Genomic DNA, 27,273 nt, shown 5'->3' with positions numbered 1-27,273 from the left:
CCTTACACCCACCCCCAGTCCTGAAGAAGGGTTACACCTGAAATGTTGACTTCTCCACTTCCTGATGCTGCCTGCCTTGCTGTGTTCTCCCAGCCTCCTGATGCTGCCTGCCTTGCTGTGTTCTCCCAGCCTCCTGATGCTGCCTGCCTTGCTGTGTTCTCCCAGCCTCCTGATGCTGCCTGCCTTGCTGTGTTCTCCCAGCCTCCTGATGCTGCCTGCCTTGCTGTGTTCTCCCAGCCTCCTGATGCTGCCTGCCTTGCTGTGTTCCCCCAGCCTCCTGATGCTGCCTGCCTTGCTGTGTTCCCCCAGCCTCCTGATGCTGCCTGCCTTGCTGTGTTCCCCCAGCCTCCTGATGCTGCCTGCCTTGCTGTGTTCCCCCAGCCTCCTGATGCTGCCTGCCTTGCTGTGTTCCCCCAGCCTCCTGATGCTGCCTGCCTTGCTGTGTTCTCCCAGCCTCCTGATGCTGCCTGCCTTGTTGTGTTCTCCCAGCCTCCTGCTTGTCTACCTTAGATTCCAGCGCCTTTCCAGTTTTTTGCCTCTCCTTTCCTTGAGAGGCAAGAACCATCACTCCCTTGTCGCTCTCCTGGTGCTGTGGCCAAGAGTCAAAGCCCACAATGTACGAGTTATGGAAGGCATGGCAGCCACCAATTACAAAATGATTCATGCAGAGACTTTATTTGTACTAAATTACCTGAAGGCGCTTCACAAGAGAGCTAGCAAACAAAGTTTACAGTGATATACAAGTGGGTGATGTGGGGAAAAAAAACTTTTCACACAGTGAGCTATTAGGGTCTGGAATACATTGCCTGGAAATGGTGGGGCAGGTAGGTATCATTGAGATATTCAAGAGGGGCATTGGACAATTGTTTGGTTAGGAATGGTGGGCAGGCATGTGGAAAAAGGCAGGAGATTAGCACGAGGGGATAGGACTGTGTAGGCACGATGGGCCGAATGGTCTCCTCCTACACCATCACAGTCTTGTGATTCTGGGGAAGATCTTCACCGAGTCACTCCAGTAGATGCTAGGACGAGGGCCCAAAGGATACGAAATGTACGGAGTGTCTAAGAAGAGGTTAGAGAGACACGGAGATTCTTAAGGTGTTTCCAGAGGCGCGGGTCTAGCCAGCTGAAGGCATTGCTGCAGTGACTAAGATGCTCCGAATGCAGATTTCCTCAAGGATTATCGGAAGACATTCAAAGCAAATCAACAGGATTTCTGACTCTAAGTGCGCTGAGAAAAACAGAATCCTAGGGGCTTGGACTCAACTTATCACTAGTTCAGTGAGTCCAGTGTTGACAACAACAGAGCCACATAAAATTATGAAGGGAATACATTAAATAGAAGCACATAGGTTGTTTCCTCTGGCAGGTGAAACTAGATCCAGGGGCACAGCCTCAAAATAAGGGGAAGCAGATTTAAGACTGAGTTGAGGAGGAACTTAGAGTGACAGCGAAACAGCACGGAAACAGACCCTTCATTCCAACTCGCCCGTGCCGACCAGATTTCCTAAATAATTCTAGTCCCATTTGCCAACACTTGGCCCATATCCCTCCAAACCCTTCCTATTCATATACCCATCCAGATGCCTCTTAAATGCTGTAATTGTACCAGCCTCCACCATTTCCTCTGGCAGCTCATTCCATCCACGTACCACCATAACATCTTCACCCAAAAGGTTGTGAAGCTGTGGAATTCCCTGCCCAGTGAAGCAGTTGAGGCTACCTCATTGTAATGTTTTCAAGACCAAGATTGGTCAATTTTTGAACAGTATGGAAATCAAGGGTAAGTGGAGCTGAGTTCACGAAAAGGTCAGCCGTGAATGTTGGAGCAGACTCGAGGGGACAAATGGCCTGGCTCCTATTTCTCATCAGTGGAGTCCGGGGGCCCCGCAGGGTGTGTGGGTGTGTGTGTGTGACCGCAACCAGTGTTACAGTGGAGCAGTAAAGGGCATGATGGTGCAGAGTGTATTTGTAACTAGAGGTGCTGTTCGTTTGACCGAGGATATAAAGAGCACTGGAGAGCGATGTTGATAGCTGAGATAATGGGCGGCACGGTGGCCCAGTGGTTAGCACTGCTGCCTCACAGCGCCTGTAGACCCGGGTTCAATTCCCGACTCAGGCGACTGACTGTGTGGAGTTTGCACATTCTCCCCGTGTCTGCGTGGGTTTCCTCCGGGTGCTCCGGTTTCCTCCCACAGTCCAAAGATGTGCGGGTCAGGTGAATTGACCATGCTAAATTGCCCGTAGTGTTAGGTTAAAGGGGTGGAGGTGGGGGTGTGGGTGGGTTGCGCTTCGGCGGGTCGGTGTGGACTTGTTGGGCCGGAGGGCCTGTTTCCACACTGTAAGTAATCTAATAATCAACCACTGAAGTTCTGAGCTTCTGGAGTGTGGAGTAGGGGATTTGACAGTGCGTCTGGAGAGAATGTTAACCTGTGGGATAGAGAGAGAGAGAGATTTGCATTTATGTTGTAAGACATGCTGAAGCACTTGACATTATTTAAGCATCTTTTGCAATAGTTGTAATAGCAGCTACTGTTTCCATGGCAAGCAGGAATTTAACAAAGACTTTGCACTGTTTTCCTCTCCTCTCAATACCAAGGAATGTTGTACATTCCACCTCCGAGGTTTTGGGTCAGTGCTTCCTCTGAAAGATGGCATCTCTGACAGGACTGCACTCCCTCGCTGGTTTGCTTGTTGTGGGTCTGTACCTGCAACGTCCATGGCTGCTCCTCACATTCCCACCTCACCCTCCGTAACTAGTGCTTGTACAATTGTAACTCTTAGTTTGTGCCTTAGCTGGGGGTAGGGGGGGAAAGGAAGTTCAAATCCCACCCTCTCTAGAGGTGTGCAGTAACATCTCTGAACAGATTGATGAGAACATATCTACAATTTGCGCTGGGTGTCAGAGCTGCAGAGACTGTCCTGTTTCCGTACATGGGTGCCTCTCGGCCGAGTATGGGCACGCACATGTGGGCTGTAATGGGGCTTTGACAGTGATGCCTCTGCGGTCAAATAGCCTGATGTCACTCATTTTGCACACACATTGGACATTGAATGTGGCAGCGTTTCAAAGGATGGATCCCACTAATCCCAGTTCAGCTTCCTCCCTCCAACCAGTTGTGCATTTTTCCCAGGCTGACTGAAGCCAATTCTCTCTCTCTCTCTCTCTCATCTCGATGCCTGTGATTGTGTTCCCTAAAAACTCAACTCAAACTGAAGGCTGATTAAAAACACACGTACTGCAAAGACTCTTCAGCTATTTTTTCCGATTCCCACATCCTTAGAGGCTTTGGTTTTCTGCTGGTTCTTGGCACCTAATTAATGACAATACTTTTCAACACACTGGTTTCCAAAATTTTTGCTCTCGCACCGAGCTTTTCTGCAAATATTTCAAGCATATGCTTTCTCCTCTGTCTTTGGTATGTGTTTCTCTGTTGTGGTAGGCTTTTTATTTTGTTGATATCCAGCTTTAAGGAAATAGTAGCACCTCCCCTACAGGAGAAGCTCAGGAACAAAGACACACTGCAGTTTGGTTTGGACGAAGCCACTCACAAAGGAACACTTCGCAAAGCGTTTCACTCAAACATATTCAGGAAGGAACAGCCTGGGAAAAGGGAAGAGATGTGAAGAATGAAAGCTCATTCTAAAAGATGGGTTTTAAGTAAGATCTTGAGGGAGGAGCTGAGAGAGGGACATCCAGAAGCAAAGACTTGGTCACCATAGGCAGGGCAGTTGGACAGCAGCACAGGGGGACACAGAACAAGGAAGAGTATGGGGGAAACAAACACCAGGAATGATGGAGGAACTCAGTAACTCAACAGAAAAATAATATTTCAAGTCCAATATGGATGCTCTTTGGAACTGTTAAGTTTGTGGGGGCAGGGAAGATCCCAGAGATAGGGAGGGACAGCAGTTACAGTGCAGCAGGAGGCCATTTGGCTCAATGTGCCTGTATCCGTTCTATTTCCTAGTGCCAATGGCCTGCCCTTTTCCCATGTCCCTACATGCCATTTCTATCCAAATGATTATCCAGTGCCCCTCTTGAAGGTCTCAGTTGAAAGAACCTTCCTCTACCACACCCGAACCCTAATGACTCTCACTTCTTCTCATGTCATTCTCGCTTTGTTTGCAGATCTCTTTAAACCTATGCCCTCTCATTCTTTCTTTTCTGAACAGGAACAGCTTCTCCCTATTAGAGCCTTTTAAAGTTGCGAGATCTTCAGCATGAGGGGCCAATGGGTTGGATGGGTGAAGATAATTTGATGCTGGATGGGTTATGGACAGCAGAGTTTCAGCTGAGGTTTATTGGAGAGGTGAAGATGAGCAACCTCTTGAGCTGTAAATGCTGGGAGTGAGCTGACCTTGGATGGAGGTTTTGCAGATTCTTCATGGGTCAGAGAGTGAGTACCTCAGAATAAGAACTTGGCCTGATCCACTGTTTGAATAGACTCCACTTACAAATCATCAATCTGTAACCTCAAGGGCCTTTTTCCAAAATAAACGTATCAATCTCCATTTTGAGGTTTTTAATTGACTCTTAGCATCAAGAGATGAAGTTCCAAATGTCCATTCCCCAAGTGCTTCCTGACATCATTTAATTCTCAGACCAAAATATGTGGGATCGGACACCACAATCTCCAACCAACAATGTCCCCCACTTCCAGTTCATAACCCCTGCAACTCCAACACCCACCCCCTAATCCCAGCCCCTACACCTACAGCCCCCACACCCCCAGCCCTCACATTCCCACTCCCTCAAACACACAACCAGGCCCCACCCCCAGCTCACACCTCCTAGCCCCCACACCCCACTACTCCCTTGCCCCACACACCCACCACCAAATCAGTGAGTGCTAGTTGCAACTTTACATTAATTGTGGGTTACGTCGTTCCCTTAAACTTACTAAAATGTCCCAAAGTGCTGCCCCGAATCAAATGTAGTTTAAAACCAAACCACTTAAGGAAATATAAGAACAGGTCACTAAGGTAGAGGGTATAGAGGAAGAGAAGGCGAAAGGAATTCCAGAGCTCAGAATCGAACAGTTGAACATGAAAGCCCAATTGTGCAGTAAATAAAATCTGTGTGATATACCAGAGGAGGCCTGGAGGGGCTAATAGAGATAGGAAAAGAAAAGGCCCAGGAGAGATTTGAAATCAAGAAAAAAAGTTGTAAAATACATGACACAGGATTGTACTCAAAATGGGGCCCAGGACAGGCAAGGAGGGGGTAAATATGAGGGAACCGTACCTGGCCGAACTGGTCTTCACCCTTAACAATTTCTCCTTCAAATCCTCCCACTTCCTCCAGACGTCATTTATCTCTCCACCCTTCAGCCACTTTGCCTGTATTCCTGATGAAGGGCTTTTACCCGAAATGTCGATTTTCCTGCTCCTCGGATGCTGCCTGAACTGCTGTGCTTTTCCAACACCACTCTAACCCAGATCGAGGGGCCCCATGTTCAGCATCGAGGAGGGGAAGAGCCCCGTGTTCAGGTTGAGGGAGGTCCTGCTGTGCTTAGGTCAGGGGTCCACGCTTTGTGCAGCTCCATGGTCCAGGATTTCTGTCCCAGCCCCAATGGCTTTGTAATTAACTAAAATTAATGTAAAACAGGCTAAAGAGTTGTCTATTTGCACTGTTCGCAACAGGCCAGGAGGAGAATGGGTTAAAGCCACAGAAAAAGGCAAAGTTGGCATTTTGGCTTTGGATCGGTTTCAAGTGGAGTTGAGGATTATCAAATCAGCATGATCTCATTAAATGGAGGAGCAGACTTGATGGGCCGAATAGCCTACCCGTACTCCTATGTCTCATGGTCTTATTGACTCTCAGAGAGAGGTGGAGGCTGGGCCATTGAGTATATTCAAGACTGACCTCAGCAGATCTTTGATACCGATATGCATGTCAAGGGTTATGGGGAACAGACACCGAAGTGGGGTTATCAGATCTGCCATGGTTTTACAGAATGGTGCAGCTGCTCAGGAGGCTGAATCATCTACTCCTTTTTCTACTTTATACATTCTGAAGGGATGGGTTCAGTGCGCTATCTGACTATGTGCCAGATGCCTCTGACTACACACTGTCCTATCACTACCGTTGATCTGAATGTGTTTTGGTGGGGGCAGGGGAATGAATTGTATCATTGACAAAGCATAGGTGTTTTATATGGAAGAGCAGTAATATAGTCTGACCTGTACTCTTTTTTACACACTGGATAGAAAATGAAGTCTGAGATAGCTGCAGCGGCAGTGAGAAAGATGAACCCTTCTCTGCAAATCATAGCTCATCAGAACCGTGTTGGTCCAGAGACTGAGAACATCTACACCCAGGATTTCTTTGAGAATCTGAATGGAGTGGCGAATGCATTGGATAATGTGGAAACGCGTAAGTGACTAAATGAACAACAGTTATCTGCCAATTTTGACCCATGTGTAAAGAGGACATAGGGCATTAGTTTTCAATGAGCAGAATCTCTCACCTTATTGCACCTTGTCAAGGTTTGCAAATGAAAGGAAGATTGCGTAGCACCTTCTGCAACCTCAGGGTTTCCCGACTTACAGCCAAGTTCCTACTTCCTTGCAGAGAAATACCGTAGCTAGTTGATGTACAGCAAGGGTGGGGGATGGTAGTATAGTAGTCATATGACTGGACAGTAATCCAGAGGCTCAGGCTAATGTATCTGGGGTCATGGGTTCAAAGCCCCCATCCAGCAGCTGGTGGATTTTGAGTTTGATTAATAAACCTGGAATGGTCCCAATAATGGTCAGCAAAACAACTACAACAGATTGTTGTAAAATCCCATCTGGTTCACTAAAAATCCTTTCTGGAAGGAAATTTTCCACCCTCAGCTGATTCCACTCTAAATTTGATTCTAAACACACAGCAATGTTGTTAACTGTTAACTATCTTCTGAAATGCTCAAATGTGTCACTCAATTCAAGGATAGTCAGGGATGGACAATAAGTGTTGGTCTTGCCAGCAACATCCACGTTCCGTGAAGGGATAAAGTAAACCAAAAGGTTGTACGACCAGCAATTATTGAGTCATTATGGCTATTCGACCCATCATGCCCATGCTGCTGCTTTGACAGAGCAATACAAACCATTGTAACGTTTTCGGTGACACTGATAAATTTTAGCTCGGACAATTATCCTGTAGTCCCTTTTTTGTAATACTGGCCGTGAAATCTTTACATCCATGCAAGAGGGTAAACGACATCTGGCTTTAATATTTCACTAAAACAGAAAGTAGATCTGACACCCCTCCCTCAGTACAGGAAAGGCACAAATTATTGGAGAGAAAGCTGCACAAGCTGGAGATGAGAGTGCAACCAACTTTGCAAGTCTCAAAATTGTTCTACAAATGTTTCTGTCAGAATTACTTTTTGTGTACACTCTGTGACCACAGAATTGCTCATCCACCTCTGAAGCTCAAACACAGTTTGAAGAAGATTGTCTCTCTGTAAACATGGGCTTGTGTAAGAATCTCTTTCGCCACCTGCAGAATACTGACTGGAGAGATGCTAAGTTACACGTTGAAGAACCCCTCACTATGATGAAGCAATGGGCAACTTTGCATGTCTCAATATTGTACATTCACCTCTGACGTTAAACATCTTTTTTTGATGGCTGTGAAATTCCAACCTTTCTCACAACAATAGCAAAGACGGCAACTTTTATATTTAGCATTATTTGGTATTTAAAGCTTTATTAATTTAGTTGGACTTTTGTTGCAGCACAATGATTGGGCTGAATCCAACAACCCCCTCCTCCCCCTAACTTTATGGCAACACTTAACAATTTGTGGAAACGAAGATTCCTGAAATAGTGAATAATCTTTAACAACACAGAAGGCTGTTCTGGCACAATTCAAATCAGAGTTAATTTCCATATGCATAACGGGGTGGGGCCAGCGCAGTTGTGGGGAAGGAATCTTGTTGGACCCTTAGGCAATTTGTACATTCCTACTAATCTACCAAGTGTTGTAAATGGCAGTGAGAAGTGTTGATTGTGAATTACTGTACACATTTTCCAGACTTTGACATTCTTTCTCTTGTCTTGTGACTTGTGGCATACCTTTACCCAGAGAGTTACTTCACTTTGCGTCTGTCAGTTGTAACCTTTGTTTCTTTAGCCATGGTATTTGATCTAGTAGGACAGCGCAGTCTTCCCTGCATCAAGCTTCAAATTAACTTGCTGTAAATTTACATAAATAACTTCTGTCCATCTCACAATTGAGTCACCAATTTTCCGTAGGAATTGCTCAATCATTTCTAATAGTGGTGATTCTACGTCACCTTTATTGGAGTAAGCATTTCACTTTTCATTGCTCTGAAACTGCACCCACTTCTACACATTTTCTAGAAGTGACCTATAGCTTTAGAGATGTAGCACACTGCTGTTATTGCTGGGCACGTATTGTGCTTGCGAGGCTTTTTGTCCCACAGCACTTACACTGACTCTTCCTACCCTTTGTTGTTTTGTGTACCCTTTGTGTTCGCATTTCATAAATTTCTTCAGTGCTTATATCTTTATACAGTAGATTTGTTCCCCTGTGGTAAAATTGTCCTTCCTCTCTCAAAATTTGACTGAGAGTCATCTTGGTGTCTGCTTCTAGTGCAATTTGAATAACTTTCTCCAAAGTCAAAACATCTTTGGACTGTAATAACTCTGACAAAGCCTCACCAATAAGGTTCCTGTCTTTTATGAATTCTGAATTCATAGTAATTATTTTCACTAATTTGTAGAGGTCATTAAGTAAGTTATCTACAGATTATGGATGCTGTACTCTGCTGTTAAATCTTCTCCTTCCAAGCATTGCTCTCAGATTAACAATTTTCAAAAGCCTTTAGAACCTCTTCAAAGCCGTCATTTATATTTTGCCGATTTATAACTGCATCAGTTGCAGGTCCTGTTAATTTTTTTTTCTCCACTGGTCTACAGAGATTTTTTTAACTTTATTCCCATAGATCAAAAAGCTTCCCAGCCAATCCACAAATCAGTGCTATCCCTGTAGCTCCTTTTTCTCTAAGGACTCTATCAAATGTGATTAATCTTATTGCACTCTCACTAGCCTGTCTTTCCTGTGCATTGTACCAGCTCTGAAGTGAACATCTGAAGCTGGAGTATTGCTTTGACCCTATATTTCCATTCACACGTCCTGTAAACTTTTCTTACAGCTTACTGACTGGCTGAGTATTCATGAAGTGGTTGTTTCCTTAATGTGGTAATGTCCCTTGTCTTCTGAATTTTGTTATCTTCTGTGTCAAATGGATTTTTTTCCACTTTTGACCTTCCACCATTTGAGCAACAATTCAAATGCTGATCACTGTGACATTTTATTTGCAAAATAATCTATTACCAGACAATCGTTGAGAGAGTGTGCTTCATCCAATTCTCCTTTTTATACTGGATCTAAAAACCAGTTCAGTTAACAGTGGAAAAGGATGAATCATCACTAAGTCTTAGGAAGAGGCACACGATTTAAAAAACAAACTAGAGCTTATTGAGTGACAAATAGGTACTAGTTATATTAACTAACTGGACATAATAACTAAGACTGCAAGGGGTTAGGGACCACGCATTTGACCTGATCAAGATGTGGAGCAGACAGTCCTAATTTTTCACCCTTGTCACCAGATCAGATGGAGCCTAAAGAAGTCTTCAGCACTAGCCCTTTGTTGATTAAGTGTCTGTAAGGATTAATACTGAAGCACCACTTTACTATGTTGATGTCATTTGGACTTATGGACAGAATATCTTGAATCTCAAAGGAGAAAGATCTAATTTCTGGTCCTCCTCAAAGACTCTAGCAATGTCTGTCATATCAATGTTACCTGTGACTATTTAGTAATGTGCCATTATGATATCTTGTCAGCTGCAAGAGACACTTTTAGTTAGATCAGAAAGTAGTTTTCCACTCCCACACTATGCTAAGCTGGCCTTGTTGCTTCCTATACTTAAAGGAGAATAATAACAGCAATTTTTATCAAGAACAGCAGCTCATATAGTATAAGGAGCTGGACTAGCCTAGGAACACTGATCATTGCAGATACACCTGCAGCTCAATTCAGATGATACAACGGCATCACAACTACAATCAGAGGAGCCTGTTCTCTGATGCTAAACTCTTTTGCTGCCTATGTGTTTACTGGTTTAAACTGCACGATAAGCATGTCTTTGTTCAATTAATATATCAATAAATAATCCTCTTCATTACAGAGCTAGGTTTTGAGGCAGACCCACAGCCTTAGGCTTTCCATGGGGTCAATGTACTGTCGCTAAATGATCATCTTTGCTACCATCTCCCAAATGCTGGATTTTAATATCCTTGATTTCACACAGGATTAATTGTGCACCCTTTTACATGGCTCTGAACTGATTTTCCCTCCCCCATTGGTTACTATGCCTTCAGCCTTGAGGTCCTAGCCTCTGAAATTCCCTAACTAAGCTCTGTCCTTACTTACTATTTGTAAAACCCACTCCTTTGACAAAGCTGCTCTGAAACCTTCATGTGTAGGTCTGTGTCACTGTTTCCGATTCCATTCCTATGCAGAGTTTCGAGTCATTGCTTCACTTTTTTGTAAGAAGTGGACATTGTTGGCCATCCGAAGTGACTTGCTAAGACAGTATCAGAGGACAGCAAAAAAAGTCAACCACATTGCTGTGGTCTGGAGTCACATTTAGACTAAGTCAGAAATCACACGACACTGGATTATAGTCCAACAGGTTTATTTGAAATCACCACCTTCGTCAAGTGACCTCTACATCACATTTAGACTAAACCAGATCATGTTGACAAATACCCTTCCCTGAAGGACTTTTGAGCCTTTAACAATAATTGGTAATAGTTGTGATGTAGGCTTTACTGAAACTAGTTTTATATTCCAGGATTACTAATTGGAATTCAGATTCCACTAGCTACCAGGATAGAATTTGACCCATGTTCACAGAGCATCACCCTGTCTGCTATAAAGAAAGCAGCTATCAACAGGATAGCTGATGGGATAAGAATTCTTCCTCCAAGATGATCATGTCGAGACCTCTTCTTGCTCTGACTATGTTGTACGCACTCCAATAAAAGAGTACAAAGACGTCCTCCATTTTTGCCTCTGACTGTGGTTAAATCAATCTTAGCCTCTGGATTATTAGTGCAGTGGCATTCCTATTACACCACCACGATAATAAATACAAGCTGTAGTTGTACATTTCAGGAGAAATGTTGTCTGTAATGTCTGTTTTTTGTTTTGCTTCCAGGACGTTACACGGATAGCCTTTGTGTCTTATACCAGAAACCACTGCTGGAGTCAGGTACTCTGGGTACGAAAGGAAATTTCCAAGTTGTCATTCCTCACCTTACGGAGTCCTATTCGTCCAGTGGGGACCCTCCGGAAAAATTCATTCCCATCTGTACACTCAAGAATTTCCCCAATGCTATTGAGCACACATTGCAGGTAATTAGAGAAAATAATTAATATTATGTCAAAGGCATTGTCTCCCAAGAACGTTGTAAGCTGCAACAGGGAGTGGAAACACTCTGAAGATCTGCTGCTCATAAGAATCTGTGTTGACTTAAAAATTAACATCTGCTGTGATGCTGCTCATGGTAAGGGAGGAGACATTCTATTTACAGTCAAGAATATTGTACCATCTGTAATGCAATGATGCTGTTGTTGGACCGGGATGGGCTAAGTCTGAAGTCACAGGATACCAGGTTATTGTCCAACAGGTGAAGACATCACCTGATGAAGGAGCAACACTCCAAAAGCTTGTGATTTCAAACAAACCTGTTAGATTATAACCTGGTGTCATGTGACTTCTGACATTGTAACATAGGCATGCATTGTCTTATGGCTGTGTAGAAATTGCTGTGAATTAAACACTGGACAAGTTTATATTCTAGACTGTAGAGATCTTGGCTCCAGTATTGAGTATTCCATTGTATGCTTCCCTATAAATTATTAGACTGTTGTGTGTAACACTTGGATGTGACAAGAGGAATGTAATCAACAGGAAATATGCAGCAGAGATGCTGTCTCCAATAATGTTAATGATCTGCCAAAGCCCTGTTGGAGAGGATTAAGCAGAATCTTAAGGATGTTTTGTGATGTGAAAGATGTTTTTGCCTTGGATTGTGCAGTGTGTTTTAAGTGCCATTAAAATGGAAAATTCTGGAAATATTCAGTAGACCTTGCAGCATCTGTGAAGCTAGAAACAGAGTTGGCATTTCAGGCTGATGTCCCTTCATCCGAACATCATTGATCTGATTTTTAAAAATCCATTACAGCTATTGAGTATTCCCACTATTTTCTATTGTTATTTATTTCAGATTTGTAGAAGCTGAAGTATTTTGCTTTTACATTGTTGATTTACTGTGGCTGAAAAAGTGAAATTACATTTTATCTACTTCATATTCTCTGCATTTACCTGTCTTAGGGATTGAAAGATCTTTGTTCAATTTTCCAGCAAAGGCTATAAGCCTTGGTAATGGTTATGGTTCTCAATGATTTTGAAGTCATTTAAAATCAAGCCTATACATTCTCTCACCTTTTGGAATGAATGGTCTAATCTTTTAAATCCCAGGAAATTCAACAAAATAGCATTAAAGTTATGTCAGATATTAGGACTGGGTTGGGGGACATTTGATTGAGTTGCACTGCAAGCTAAATATCGTGCACCAAAGATTGAAGGTGGGAAAATAAAACCGCAGTGACAAAGTCAGCTGGGTGGACCACATAAAAGATTACTTTCCTGATTGGGTGCTGTTAATCTGGTCCAATCAGGGAGCCCTTACTGAGAGATAAAAACAGGAGGACCCTCTTGTGGCACAGTGGTAGTGCCCATCCCCTGGATGAGGGCAGCCTGAGTTCAAGCCTCACCTGCTCTAGAGGTGTGTAATAACATCTCTGAAAGAAAAATGGCCTAACATAACACAGACAAAGTTTAGAAAAAAAAACAGGAGAGTCAGAGGTTCTGTTCACTCTGAGAGCTGGCTCTGAGGAAGCCACACCAGTGTCAAGCACAATGCAGATGTAAATTAAGGGTGACTTGGTGACGGGATACCGGCCTCAATGGAGTTATTTCAAAAACAGTAGCACAAAATTGGGCATTACGGGATTGAATGCAGTTGAGGAAAGAGTATATTGAAGAGTATGTGGCAGGATCAGAAAATCAGTAGACTCTGTGGAGTATTGGCTGTATGGCATTGTTTAAATAGACTCTTTGATAATTAATTTAATATTGTTGTTGTAATATGACTGTTTTCTATGAGTTATGTTACAAGTTCGCCATCCCCTGTTCACTGGCTCACAAAGAAACTGCTATAGACACAGTGTAAAGTCATTGGAAATTAACAAAATAAAACAATCAGGAGTTTCAGTAAGTTTTATGTGAAGTTTTAAACCTAGATATAGCTGGGACTACATAGTGTCATATGTGTATTAGGAAATGATTTACTGCACTATCTAATCTCCTATGGCATCCCACAAAAGGAATCCAGACCTAGTTCAGTTTTTAGTTGCAGTGAGGTCAAAAGACAGGTGAAAATTGAACTACAGCATCCAAATAATTTACTCCCCTATTTAGTTTATACATTGGATGTTTATATTCACTATATATAACTGTTTATCCAAGTACGTGTTATAAATTCTTACTGTGATGTCCCGTGTGCTGCTTCCTTCTGTGCAGTGTCCCTTTAGAACTAAAGAGGGCTCAGTTGAAAAAAAAGATCATTTGTCTCCTCATTATGACTCCATCAAGTTCCGAGAAATATCCATTCAAACTGTGATTGTCATTGAGGTGAGGAGTTAAGAAGCAGAGGATAAAAAAAACATGAAATGCAGTGAAAACAACAAATGCTAGAGATCACAGCAGCTCAGACAGCATCCTTCAGAGCCATCTCGACCCAAAACATTAGCTTGCCCTCTCTCCATGGACACTGCCTGACCCGCTGTGATCTCCAGAATTTGTTGTTTTCAGTACAGATTCCAGGACCTGCAGTAATTTGCTCCTATGAAATGCAGTGACGTTGTTCAGCCTCTATTTTCTGTTCAAAATACATTGAGAATATGAATAAGAGAAAACCAGAGAAAGGTTATCTCTTAATGTATCAGTTTTCTGTTTGGCAGTTTTAGAATAAACGTTGGTGTTGAAGCAGGTTTCTGAGAATAGAACAAAGACAGTGTTCCTGTATATATTATACAGTTGGCAAGGACTGAGTATTGAATGCAAAAAGACTAAGGCATTATGGATTGGATGCTACCCATTGCTCTTCTTTCAGTCTTGCCAGAGACTGTTTAAAGGTGTTGGAGAAAGGGTTCTCTCGGAATTCTGTGCTATTCGGATTATCACAACCCAGGAGAGAAAGAGGGTTTGTAATTACATGCTTTATCCAACGGTAACCATCACAATGGACTTTGGATAGAGAGTGGTTGCTGGTGAATATATTCAAGGGCTGAAACGACTGAGTAGGAGGTGAAGGGTGCCACATCGCGGGGGCTGAGTGGAAAGTAGCAGAGGAACAATTGTGAGACTGTTTGTGGTTTTACATTGTTGTGGAAAGCAATGTTTTTTAATCATTAGGTGTATCTTATATCAACTATTTAAAGTGAAATTTATCATTTTTATTGGAAATACTGTTCACCTGTTCCATAATATTTGAATGAAGTTGATTTTCATTTGGTTTATTAAGTAAAAGATTAAAAAGTGAAATCCTTCCCAGCAATGTTGTTTCTTTGAAATAATGGGAATTCCTTTCTTTTTGAAAATGCTAGCAATCTCTATAGGATTATGCTACAACATCTACTTTTAGCATGTAAACAGTCCTTGTCAACTTGTCACACTGATTACACACTGAGCAGGGGAGCACTACTTTAGTAGGTTGTAGGCAACTATTCAAGATTTACCAAAGTCAGTTTCTTTCATTAATATAATCATAGGAATTTATAATGTGCTGAGTTCTACCACATCCATATGGCTTCATTGTTGTCTTCCCAGCGCGGTAACACTTTTTTTGTTGTTTTGGTCACCCTGGGGCCTCCTCTTGAAGTTCTCCTGCGGGAGGCCGGAGCCCCATGTAACATACACACATACATACACACATACATACACACATACATACACACACACACACACACACACACACACACACACACACACACACACACACACATACATACACACATACATATATACACACACATATATACACACACATACACATACAAACACACACATACGTACACACACACACCATCTCCGGGTTGAGGCATTAGAACACCAGCCAGCACCCCTTCAGTCAACCAAGAGCCAGGGCCCCATTGGTCAACTTGGAGCCAGGACTGTGTCAGTCAAATCAGAGCCAGGACTCTGTCAGTCGATGTCTAGCATCGCAGGAACCGCACAACATGACAATCTGTAGCCTCGGAGGCTTCTGACGTGGATGCAAAGGTGGCGGCAGTAAAGGAGCACGTTTCCAGGATTCTGGGCATCATGACTGGAGGAGCAGAGAGGGAACGAAGACTTTTTGAAGCTGTTTCAGTTTTAGTAACATCAATTTAATATTAATTTATTCAGTATTTTACCATTTACACAATTTATTCAGTAACTCAGTCTGAAATCTAAGATGGCACCAGAACATGGCAATGTTATCGACTTTTCACAGTACCCAGGTATAAGTGACAATATTAAATAAATCTGAATCTAAATCTAATGGAAATGTAAGAAGGTATGATTTGAGTTTAAAATGAGAGTGTCTTTGCATACAAACATACTTGTCTAATGATCCATTCACTCTATAACTTATATCACTTCCAGGTTATATACTCTCCATGGGCAATTCCCTTGGTGATCAATTGGTTCATTTTAAATATATAAAATCTTAGTAATTTAAGAGAAATGGCATAGCCTTAGGGTAGGGGTGATTAGAAACAAAGCAATTCTTCATAAATAATTATTTTTTTTTAATCTCTTCACAAGTTTGACAAATATGATACCTCAAGTTGAAATCCTAACCAGCTAGGACATCGCATTACATATTGGAAATAGTTTTACTTTATTTAACAAAATCCTTAAAAATTGGTTGAGCTTCTGGTAAATATCAAAGCTAGACATTCAAGCATTTTGTCACAGTATTTCAAAAAAGAATTTTGGTCTCAATTTATAGCAAATCATTCTGGAGTAAAAGGGAGTGTAATAAGATTTTAATTAAAATATAATTTATCTCTCTTCTTTTTACATATTGTGCAGCTGTGCTGGGCATTAGGTCCAGAAATAGCTGAGCAGCCACAAACACAGAATCTAAGTTGGCCAAAATAGTTCTCTTATACAATTGTTATTACACATTACAGCCAGAATATAACTCACATTCTGCTTTCTGCGTTTCTGACCCTGTTCTGTGCACTGAAGATGTCCTCTGGGCCATTTGATTAATGGAATGAATCGGAAGGTGTTGATTAAAAGGATTTCTCACCTTGTCACTTTGGACCCTTGCCTCAGGAAGAGCAGTGACCAACGTATTGACAGAAATCCAACATAAACAAATATAAGGACACTGCTCCATGTGGAAATACAATTAAACAAACTCTCAATGCTGGGATTTTTACATTCCCCGTCCCAAATACCAGTACTTTCCAAAGTATGTCTCAAATTGCCTCCACACATCCCCACCGTCATCTCATAATGATCCTTCATCTATTTTTAGTCTACCAAAAACATCCCATTAAAATAATATCAGGCCAATCTCTAAATATCCCAACGCATTAGCTGTTTCTGAATTCTGCCATATAGTAGTGTCTGATTCCTGAAAATTCTTACTCCACCTCCCTCACCACCTCTATCCCCTCCGTCATTTCACTCCCTGCCCTCATGCACTCGTTTCTCTCTCCCTTCCCCTCCCCCACTCTCCCCCACACCCCAACTCCCCTCTCCCCATTCTAATTTATTAGCATCAAACTAAATCCCAATTCCTCCCTCCCCCACAATAGCATGACCATGATTCCCCAGTTGTCTTTATGTGGTATTGTACCTGCTCTAGACAATCCCATTCTGATTGTGGGGTCCTGACCAATAACCAGCAGAAATAGACAAGTACCTAACTGCTTGTGTTGCACCCTCAGACAGAGGGTGCTTCCTAGTGTGACCTTCGTTTCTAGTTGTATGTGTTTTGTTGAGTGAGGCAAGGTTCCAGAAAAGGAAATAAGGCAGGGCAGGTGACTGAGGTGCCAGTGGGGGAACACTTTGGGGCCAGCGACCATACTTCTATTAGATTTAAAATAGTGATGGAAAAGGATAGACCAGATCTAAAAGTTGAAGTTCTAAACTGGAGAAAGGCCAATTTTAACAGTATTAGGCAAGAACCTTCAAAAGCTGAGTGAGGGCAGATGTTCGCAGGTAAAGTGACGGCTGGAAAATGAGAAGCCTTCAAAAATAAGATAACAAGAGTCCAGAGATAGTATATTCCTGTCAGGGTGAAAGGAAAGCCTGGTAGGTCTAAGGAATGCTGGATGACTAAAGAAGTTGAGGGTTTGGTTAAGAAAAAGAAGGAAGCATATGTAAGGTATAGACAGGATAGATCGAGTGAGTACTTAGAGTATAAAGGAAGTAGGAGTATACTTAAGAGGGAAATCAGGAGAGCAAAAAGGGGACATGAGATAGCTTTGGCAAATAGAATTAAGGAGAATCCAAAGGGTTTTTACAAATACATTAAGGACAAAAGGGTAACTAGGGAGAGAATAGGGCCCTCAAAGGTCAGCAAGGTGGCCTTTGTGTGGAGCCGCAGAAAATGGGGGAGATAGTAAACGAGTATTTTGCATCAGTATTTACTGTAGAAAAGGATATGAAAGTTATAGAATGTAGGGAATTAGATGGTGACATCTTGCAAAATATCCATAATACAGAGGAGGAAGTGCTGGATGCCATGAAATGCCTAGAAGTGGATAAATCCCCAGGACCTGATCAGGTGTATCCTAGAACTCTGTGGGAAGCTAGAGAAGTGATTGCTGGGCCTCTTGCTGAGATATTTGTATCACCGATAGTCACAGGTGAGGTGCCGGAAGTCTGGAGGTTGGCTAAGGTGGTGCCACTGTTTAAGCAGGGCGTTAAGGACAAGCCAGGGAACTATAGACCAGTGAGCCTGACGTCGGTGGTGGGCAAGTTGTTGGAGGGAATCCTGAGGGACAGGATGTACATGTATTTGGAAAGGCAAGGACTGATTAGGGATAGTTAACATGGCTTTGTGCATGGGAAGTCATGTCTCACAAACTTGAGTGAGTTTTTTGAAGAAGTAACAAAGAGGATTGATGAGGGCAGAGTGATAGATGTGATCTATATGGACTTCAGTAAGGCGTTCGACAAGGTTCCCCATGGGAGACTGATTAGCAAGGTTAGATCTCAGGGAATACAGGGAGAACTAGCCATATGGATACAGAACTGGCTGAAAGGTAGAAGACAGAGGGTGGAGGGTTGTTTTTCAGACTGGAGACATGTGACCAGTGGAGTGCCACAAGGATTGGTGCTGAGTTCTCTACTTTTTATCATTTACTTAAATGATTTGGATGCGAGCATAACAGGTATAGTTAGTCAGTTTGCCAATGACACCAAAATTGGAGGTGTAGTGGACAGCAAAGAAGGTTACCTCAGATTACAACAGGATCTGGACCAGATGGGCCAATGGGCTGAGAAGTGGCCAATGGAGTTTAATTCAGATAAATGTGAGGTGCTGCATTTTGGGAAAGCAAATCTTAGCAGGACGTACACACTTAAAGGAAAGGTCCTAGGGAGTGTTGCTGAACAAAGAGACCTTGGAGTGCAGGTTCATAACTCCTTGAAAGTGGAGTCGCAGGTAGATAGGATAATGAAGAAGGCGTTTGGTATGCTTTCCTTTATTGGCCAGAGTATTGAGTACAGGAGTTGGGAGGTCATGTTGTGGCTGTACAGGACATTGGTTAGGCCACTGTATGCAGTTCTAATCCTATCAGAAAAATGCTGTGAAACTTGAAAGGGTTCAGAAAAGATTCAGAAAGGATGTTGCCTGGGTTGGAGGATTTGAATATAGGGAGAGGCTGAACAGGCTGGGGCAGTTTTCCCTGGAGTGTCGGAGGCTGAGGGGTGATCTTACAGAGGTTAACAAAATTGAGGGGCATGGATAGGATAAATAGGCAAAGTATTTTTTCTGGGGGTGGGGAGTCCAGAACTAGAGGACGTAGGTTTAGGGTGAGAGAGGAAAGATATAAAAGAGACCTAAGGGGCAATCTTTTCACGCAGAGGGTGGTAAGTGTATGGAATGAGCAGCCAGAGGATGTGGTGGAAGTTGGTACAATTGCAACATTTAAAAGCATTTGGATGGTTATATAAATAGGAAGGGTTTGGAGGGATTTGGGCTGGGTGCTGGCAGGTAGGACTAGATTGGATTGGGATATCTAGTCAGCATGGACGGGTTGGACCAAAGGGTCTATTTCCAAGCTGTACTTCTCTATAACTCTATGAAATCTACCAAACACATTGACCTCAGACTTGGATGTGATATCTGCCTGGGGCTAGCAACAGTATGTACCATTGACTTTTAAGATAAGCACTAACTGGGAAGGTCACTTCAGGATCACCATTTTTACATTACAGTGCTACCACCAGAGTCATAGATGTAGTCAGCAAGAAAGAGATACTTGCATCAACTGAGTGCACATTTGTAGTGTCCTCCTGTGTCATTAACACATTTCAAATTGCTTAAGTGATTGACTAGAGACAATCATGGAAGCAATTTCAGGTCACTGTCAACCAATAAACAGCAGTAAGTTGAGCTTTATCTTTCTAATTCACTCACAGGTCGCTGGTTGGGCCAGCATTTATTGCCCATCCCTAGTTGCCCTTGAGAAGGTCGTGCTGAGCTGCCTTCTTGAACCACTGCAGTCCATCTGATGTACGTAGAGCCACAATGCTGTTAGGGAGGGGATTTCGGCCCGCTGACTCTAAAGGAATATTTCCAAGTCCACTCTTTCGGGTGTAACCCTTCTTCAGGACTGGGGGTGGGTGTAAGGGAGGTGCAGGTAAAGTGGGTGGCGGGGACAGGGTGGTGAAGTGGTGTAGGTGGAGACAAGTAGAGGGTATGACCTGGTTGGTCAACGGTAGGAATGAATCCATTTGGCGGCTGGGAGGAATGGCAGGGGAGGGGCTGGAAAGGGAGTCAGAGGATTGGAAGGGATGATCAGTCCAAACCTAGATATTCTCCAGATGTTGTAGCATTTGGGAATGAACTGCTCCAGTATCTGAGGAATCGCAAATGGCATTGAACATTGTGCATCCCCCAATTCTGACATTACATTGGAGCAAAGGTCATTGATGAAACACCTGAAAATGGTTGGGCCTCGGATACTACCCCTGAGGAACTGCTGCGGAGATGCCCTGGCACTGAGATAACTGACTTTCTACAACAACAACAACAAAAACAACAGCCGTCTCTTTTTCTGCCAGATATGACTCCAACCAGCAGTGAGATTCCCCTCTCATTCCCATTGAACTGTTTTGCTGAGATTCTCCGATGGCGCGCTCAGTCAAATATGTCGGCCATTCAGCTCCTCTAGTCTGCTCAGCCATTGAAACAGAACATGGAAGATTTGCAGCCGACCTTTGTATTGCTGCCCGATTGAAGTTATCAAGGTGAAAGCAGCAAGCAAACATCTATTGATCCATGGCTTGAATGATCCAATGGTCATTACAAAATGTAATGTATCAATAACCAGATCAGCAGCCACCTCGAGTGCCCCCAACCCAAAGTAAGAGGTGCGACTGAAGGGAAGCACAGTTCTTTCCAGCTCATTCACCACTCAGTGGCCTGGCGTGTTGGTCCCTCAGCCCAATGTAGTGATCTCTCGGCCCAGGATGGTGGTCTCTCAGCCTGACATGGTGATCTCTTGACCTAGCATGGTGGTCTCTTAGCCCAGTGTGGTGGTGGTCTCTTGGCCCGACATGGTGATCTCTCATCCCAGTGTGGTGGTCTCTCAGCTGGGCATGGTGGTCCCTCAGCCCGATGTGGTGATCTCTCAGCCCGGCATGGTGGTCTCAGCCCAGTGAGTGGTCTCTCGGCCCGGCAAGGCGGTCTCTCGGCCCAACATGGTGGTCTCTTAGCCCAGCTCAATGGTCTCTTGGCCCAACATGGTGGTGTCTCAGCCCAGCTCAGTAGTCTCTCAGCCCAGTGTGTCTTCAGCATGGACTTCCAAGATTATTTGAGATGATTCTAGAGCTTTCTCCCAGTCTCGAGAACCTCAAGGTGAATACCGGTGCAATCTGGAACCATGGCCCAGTGGACTGGAGGCTGGGTGCCAGTGCGGACTGGAGGCTAGGTGCCAGTGTGGACTGGAGGCTAGGTGCCACCGCAGATTGGTTTGGAAGGACTGATGTTCTGAACTTTTTATGTTTCTATTTTCTAATTTATTCCTATGATCTGTAATATTGGACTTTTTAGTTCTTTATTTTTCTAATATTTTTTCCAAAGACCTTGTACTGAAGAACCTGTAGCCTGTACCTGACATAGTGCCGTAAGTGGTGACTTGTTACCTTTCCACTGTACTGATCTGAGTATGTGTGACACTAAAGCTAATTCAGTTCAATTCAGTTTTTCATTCCTGATGCTGACAAACCTTGTATTGGGCTGCATCACAAAATACACTCACATCATTCACTGTTTTATTTTTGTTGTTGGCTCCATTGGCTGATGGCATAAAAATGGCAGAGCACAGTAAAGAAGGCATTCATAGAGCTCTCTTGACCACGTGATGTCTCAAAATGCTTTCACAGCTAGTAAAAAAAAAAAAAAATATTTTCAATTTGTAGTCACTGTTATGAGGTGGGAAATGTGGCAGGCAAATTTGCAAGGAGCAAGCCCTCACTGACTGTAATGTGATGATGGACAGATAATCTGTTTAGGATAGTGCATGTATTAAATGGGACATTGGGAATAACTCCCCCACTTCTATTTGAAATGGTGCTGTTTGATCTTTTGTATCTGTCCAACCACGTAGATGGGGCCTCTGTTTAATGTATTTTTGAGAGTCTTTAACAGTGCCTGACTTGATTTTTGGGCATAAGTCCTGGAATGGGACTTGAACCAGAACCTTGTAGCTCAAGGATCAGAGAACTACCAATGGAGCTACAGCAGGTCTCTTATCAGCTGCTTAAACATTCCACCTTCCTGGCGTGTGGGGATGGTGGTAGCCTAACTTGCCTTGTATGAAGAAAACTGGACAGAAACATTGGAAAAATTAACAACTGGCCCATGGACAGGAAGCTAATGACTCCTTCACTGCTTTTGGTTCACTCATTTGCAGTCTTTGAATTCCTGTTCCAGAGGAGACCTGACTGCAGAAACCTTTAAACGTCAAGTTCAAGAATTACTTCTTCCCTGGGGTAATTAGTCTGCTGAATGGACCTCTCAAGATTCAAACTTAATGTTGATTTTGCTTTGTGTGCTCCTTCTTTGCAATTATGACTGTATTCATCACTGTATTCTATCACCCTATGATCTTTGTATGGTATGATCTGCCTGTGCTGCATGCAAAACAAAACTTTTCACTGTACTCGGGTACATGTGACAACAATAAGTCAAACCAAATCAAGTTGTAAGGAGCTATGTTTAACTGCAATCGCATTCAGAATCATTGGCAAATATTTGCCAATTTTTCTTTCAACTGCTGCATGTCTGGAGTATTGAACTTAAAGGGCAGTGTTGCTTTCAGAGCTCCAAGTGTAGATCGGCCAAGAGCAGGAATGTCATCACATTAACATAAGACCATAAGAATAGGAACAGGAGAATGTCATTCGGCCCCTGAAGCCTGATCCGCCATTCAATAGGATCATGGCTAATCCGACATTGCTCGCTTCCACTTCCCTGCCCTTTCCCTGTAACCCTTGATTCCCAGAATGATCTGTCTATTTCAGTCTCAAGTATGCACAAGGACTGTGCCCCCACAGCTCTCTCTGACAAGGAATTCCAAAAACTAACAACCCTCTGAGAGCATAAATTCCTCCTCATCTCAGTCTTAAATTGGTGCCCCTTTATTCTGAGACTGTGGGGAGGTAACAGCCTAGATGGTATTATCATTGGACTGTTAATCCAGAGACAAGGTAATGTTCTGGGCACCTGGGTTTGAATCCCATTATGGACAATGGTGTAATTCGAATTCAATCGAAGTTTGGAAAGAAGAGTCTTACACTGACCGTGAAACCATTGCCAATTGTTGGAAAATCCGATCTGATTCATTAATATTCCTGAGGTAAGCAAGCTGCAATCCTTACCTGGTCTGGCCTGGCCTGGCCTGGCCTACATGTGACTCCAAACCCACAGCAATGTGGTTGACTCTTAACTGACCCCTGGGCAATTAGGGATGGGTAATAAATGCTGGCCTAGCCAGTGATGCCCTCGCCTTGTTAATAAATAATAAAAAAAGTGCCCTCTGGTCCTCGAGTTTCCTATGAGGAGAAATGAGCAGAGACTTTTATTGCAGTACCCTCAGACAAAGATGCTTCGAGAGATCACGCTGTGCTGTAACTATTAGTTTTAGTTGTAAATGACCCCACAAGAGATCTTCAGGTAAATGGAATGCACTTTTCATATTTGTATATTCTGGGAAAAAAAGACAGTTTGTCAAAACTTGCATTTATTTGGACGTCATTTGTCTCGATAGCACAAACAATGTCTACAAAAACCCATTGTAGTGGTCAGGATCATCAGGGTATTCTACAAGCATTGTTACCCTCTCAGTCATTTTGACCACATCATATCGCCATCTACAAATGAAGCTCATGGGATGGAATTCAGGAAAGCCGAACCAAGTGGCATAGTGATTGTGTAAAGAGTTGACCCGAGAAGGATTCCACATACCCCCAACGATGGCACCAGGAATGAAGCACGCACACTTGACTTCTCAATAATGCATTTGGTCATCTCCAAAGCCCTCCAAAGGTGCTCTTTAAAATGACAGAAACCACCTACAGGTATGTCTGCTTTGAAAACAGGAACTAGTCACAGGAAAGCTGTCTGGGTCAGTACTTCACTTCGAAGCAGGTTATTCCATTTACAGGCCACCATTAATGGACTTCTCTAAAGTGTTATGTCTTTTTTTAGTGTACTTTGCAACCCTTTTTACTTTTTTGACTAGTTTATAAGTAGGAAGGGAAGAGTGTTGAGTCAGGTACCCCCTCAGGATTATCTTTGTGATTGTTCCTGCACCAAAATAGCTTTTAAAAACAGAGATAGAACTGAAGATCACAGCTACACTCAGCCGGATATAAGGGTTTGATTTGCTCTGGCCAAAGACTTAGTAAATTTGACTAAAATTCCTTTTGAACACTGTACATTCCGATAGTTATAATTGGCTTGTCCAGAAAAAATGAACGTCAGAATTGCATTGAAGCTGCTTATAAAGCAATTAAGTGCAAGTAGTTCAATACGTGACGGGGAAAATGTTAAACTCTGCTGAATTTCTGTGTGAAATAAGCACCCCTAAATAGTCAGTGATGGTGGTGAGGTTAGGGAGGAGGGCTGTTTAGTGTTTTAGTGAACACTGCACCTTCACAAACTTGCTGGTCCTTGCCGTAGATATAGAAATGTAGAAACTAGGAACAGGAGTAGGCCATTCAGCCCTTCAGGCCTGCTCCAACATTCAATATGATCATGGCTGATTCAATCCCCTGTTCCCACTTTCTCCCTATAGTCTTTGATCCCATTAACCCTAAGAACAATATCAATCGCCTTCTTGAAAACATTTAACGTTTTGGCCTCAACTGGCTCAGTGGTTAGTACTGCTGCCTCTCAGTGCCAGGGACCTGGGTTTGATCCCAGCCTTGGGAGACCGTCTCTGTGGAGTTTGCACATTCTCCCCATAGCTGTGTGGCTTTGCTCCGGGTGCTCCGGTTTCCTCCCACAGCAGGTGTGAGATGTGCAGGTCAGGTGAATTGGCCATAGTGTTCAGGGATGTGTAGGTTAGGTGTATTAGTCATGGTAAATGTAGGGTAGGGGAGTGGGTCTGGGTGGGATACTCTTTGGATGGTCAGTGTGAAATTGTTGGTCCAAATGGCCTGTTTCCACACTGTAGGGATTGTATGATTTTCTGTCATAGAAAATTCCACAGGCTCACCCCTCATGGGGTGAAGACATTTTCATCTCAGCAATGAATGGCCTGCACCATATCTTAACCACAGGTATTGGGCATCCCAGTCATCAGGACCAAGTCATCCTGGCTTTGCCCTGTTAGAATTTTATAGATTTCTATGAGATTCCCCACCCCTCATTCTTTTAAATTCCAGTGAAGAGAGTCTAACTGATCCAGTCTTTCTTCATATGTCAAGTGGAGACGGTAAAAGGAAATTAAGTGAAATGCATCAATTTTTTTTTGCGAAGGTATCTGATCCCAATGCATTCAATATGGCATTTAGAACCAATTGCTAATGTGCATTCAGTTTCCTAGGGAATGATAGAAGGCTCACCCCCACTGTCTGGGTGAAGACATTTCTCAGAGAGACCATGTTTGTAACATTATTTTTAAAAATATTTTGCAAGTCCGTGCATGAGAAGAGGAATGTTTCTGTATTGTGTGAAAGCTGATATTCCTATGAAGCCACATTCAATTGGTTCCATGTGACAATGGAATGCGTTGGTCAGGATGGTTTACAAGATGTGGTGTTGCTGAAATAAATAATATGACTCGCTGGTAACATTTCACAATCAGTTGTGGGTACCATGGGCTGGAACTTCACCAGCAATGCCATTTACACACTTGGCCTAGCTTGGGTACTTCTCAGCAAGGGCTGGCAGCGCTCTTGCCCTGTAATTACACAGAAGCTCCCACTTCTGTACCAACAGAATGTGCCTTGAGTTCTCCTCAGCAAATAGGCTTTCTGTCAGGTAACGAACTGGAGTTGAAATTATTGTTCAGAGTAAATGTTAACCATTATTTTTTGGTTAGTGAATGTCCTTTTGGTCATTTTGTTGTATTGTTTACATATAGGTTTGTCTCCGTTGGTAGCGCACTTATCTTAAATGTGGTTGGGTTCCATTAATTAACTACATTTTCTCAGCTGACTCTTCAATTCAAAGCTGGACAATCAGACGTGGCATTCCTTAATGAGGTCTTAAATCGAGGGGCCAATTTTTTCATACTGATTGATATTAATAGCCCACCTATAGAATCTAAAAATACATTTAGAGTCCTTCTGGTCTTCTGAAGACAGGTGGATTGACCATTTGTAATGTTGATGTTTGTCCTACCCTCCTGCTCTCTCAAAATGACCTTGTTTAACCAGGCATGGTGGCTCAGTAGTTAGCACTGTTGCCTCACAGTTCCAGAGACACGGGTTCGATTCCACCCTTAGGCGACTGTCTGTGTGGAGTTTGCACATTCTCCTGTGTCTGTGTGGGTTTCCTGTGGGTGCTCCAGTTTCCTCCTGCAGGCCAAAGCTGTGCAGGTTAGATGGATTGGCCGTGCTAAATTGCCTGTATTATCCAGGGACGTGTAGGCTAGGTGGATTAGTCATGGGGAATGCAGTGTTACAGGGATAGGATAGAGGGGTGGTTCTAGATGGGATGCTCTTCAAAGGGTCATTGTGGAGCTGATGGGCTGAATGGCCTGCTTCGATACTGTAGGGATTCTATTCTATGAAAGTAATCACATAATGATTCAATCAACTTGGAGTGCATTAGAACAGGAGGAGGCTATTCAGTCCCTTAGGGGATGAGTATTATCTTTCATTTACATGGTCGATCTTAACCTGAGTTCATCTACCCGCCTTAGACAGGGACATTATTTATGAAACTAACAAAAATCTCAGTATTGACATTCTCAGTTGACCTGTAGCCTCAACAATGTTTCAGGGAGATAGTCCCTGATTTCCCTGCATTTTGTGTGAAGCAGTTCCTTCTGAGATCACCACTGAGCAGCCTAACTCTAAGTTCTGTCTGCACCAAAGGAAACAGTTTCTCTATATCCACACATGTTCTTTATTTCTAGATTTGGAAGAGAATTTTTTTTTTTGGACTCATTTGTTCCTTGTCAGAGGGTGAGCTGCAGAGAATCCAAACATAATTCAACCGTAGATTTGTCTGAAGTCAGACTTTTCGATTGAACTAATTCAGTTGCTCTGGCTTTCTTTATATAGTTCATGTGTATGTGCTGAGGGATTTGTTGCAGTAATTTATACAGCATCAGCAGTTTCTCACGAGTCCCTAAAATATATGGCTTCAATCATTGTTTCTGAAGAAGGAAATGCATACCGTTCCTGCCTGGACTTTTGGCT

The 27,273-nt window shown here is 43.0% G+C and overlaps 1 protein-coding gene across 1 annotated transcript in view; it reads left to right on the top strand.

Moving 5' to 3' along the window:
- The window catches only part of uba1 (ubiquitin-like modifier activating enzyme 1), a 297,482-nt gene that overhangs the window by 47,863 nt on the left and 222,346 nt on the right, over window positions 1–27,273 (top strand). The window contains exons 14-15 of the mRNA XM_087994098.1: window positions 6,214–6,379; window positions 11,251–11,447. Of these exons, the coding sequence (XP_087850224.1) occupies window positions 6,214–6,379; window positions 11,251–11,447 (363 nt within the window). The remainder of the gene's footprint in view (window positions 1–6,213; window positions 6,380–11,250; window positions 11,448–27,273) is intronic.

This window comes from Chiloscyllium plagiosum, unplaced genomic scaffold (genome assembly GCF_037043375.1).
Source record: "Chiloscyllium plagiosum isolate Xiang-an unplaced genomic scaffold, Cpla_swu_hap1 HiC_scaffold_14, whole genome shotgun sequence".
In the NCBI taxonomy this organism is placed as follows: Eukaryota; Metazoa; Chordata; class Chondrichthyes; order Orectolobiformes; family Hemiscylliidae; genus Chiloscyllium; species Chiloscyllium plagiosum.
Note: the sequence above shows the minus strand (reverse complement) of the source record. Positions and strands in the feature narration are given on the sequence as shown.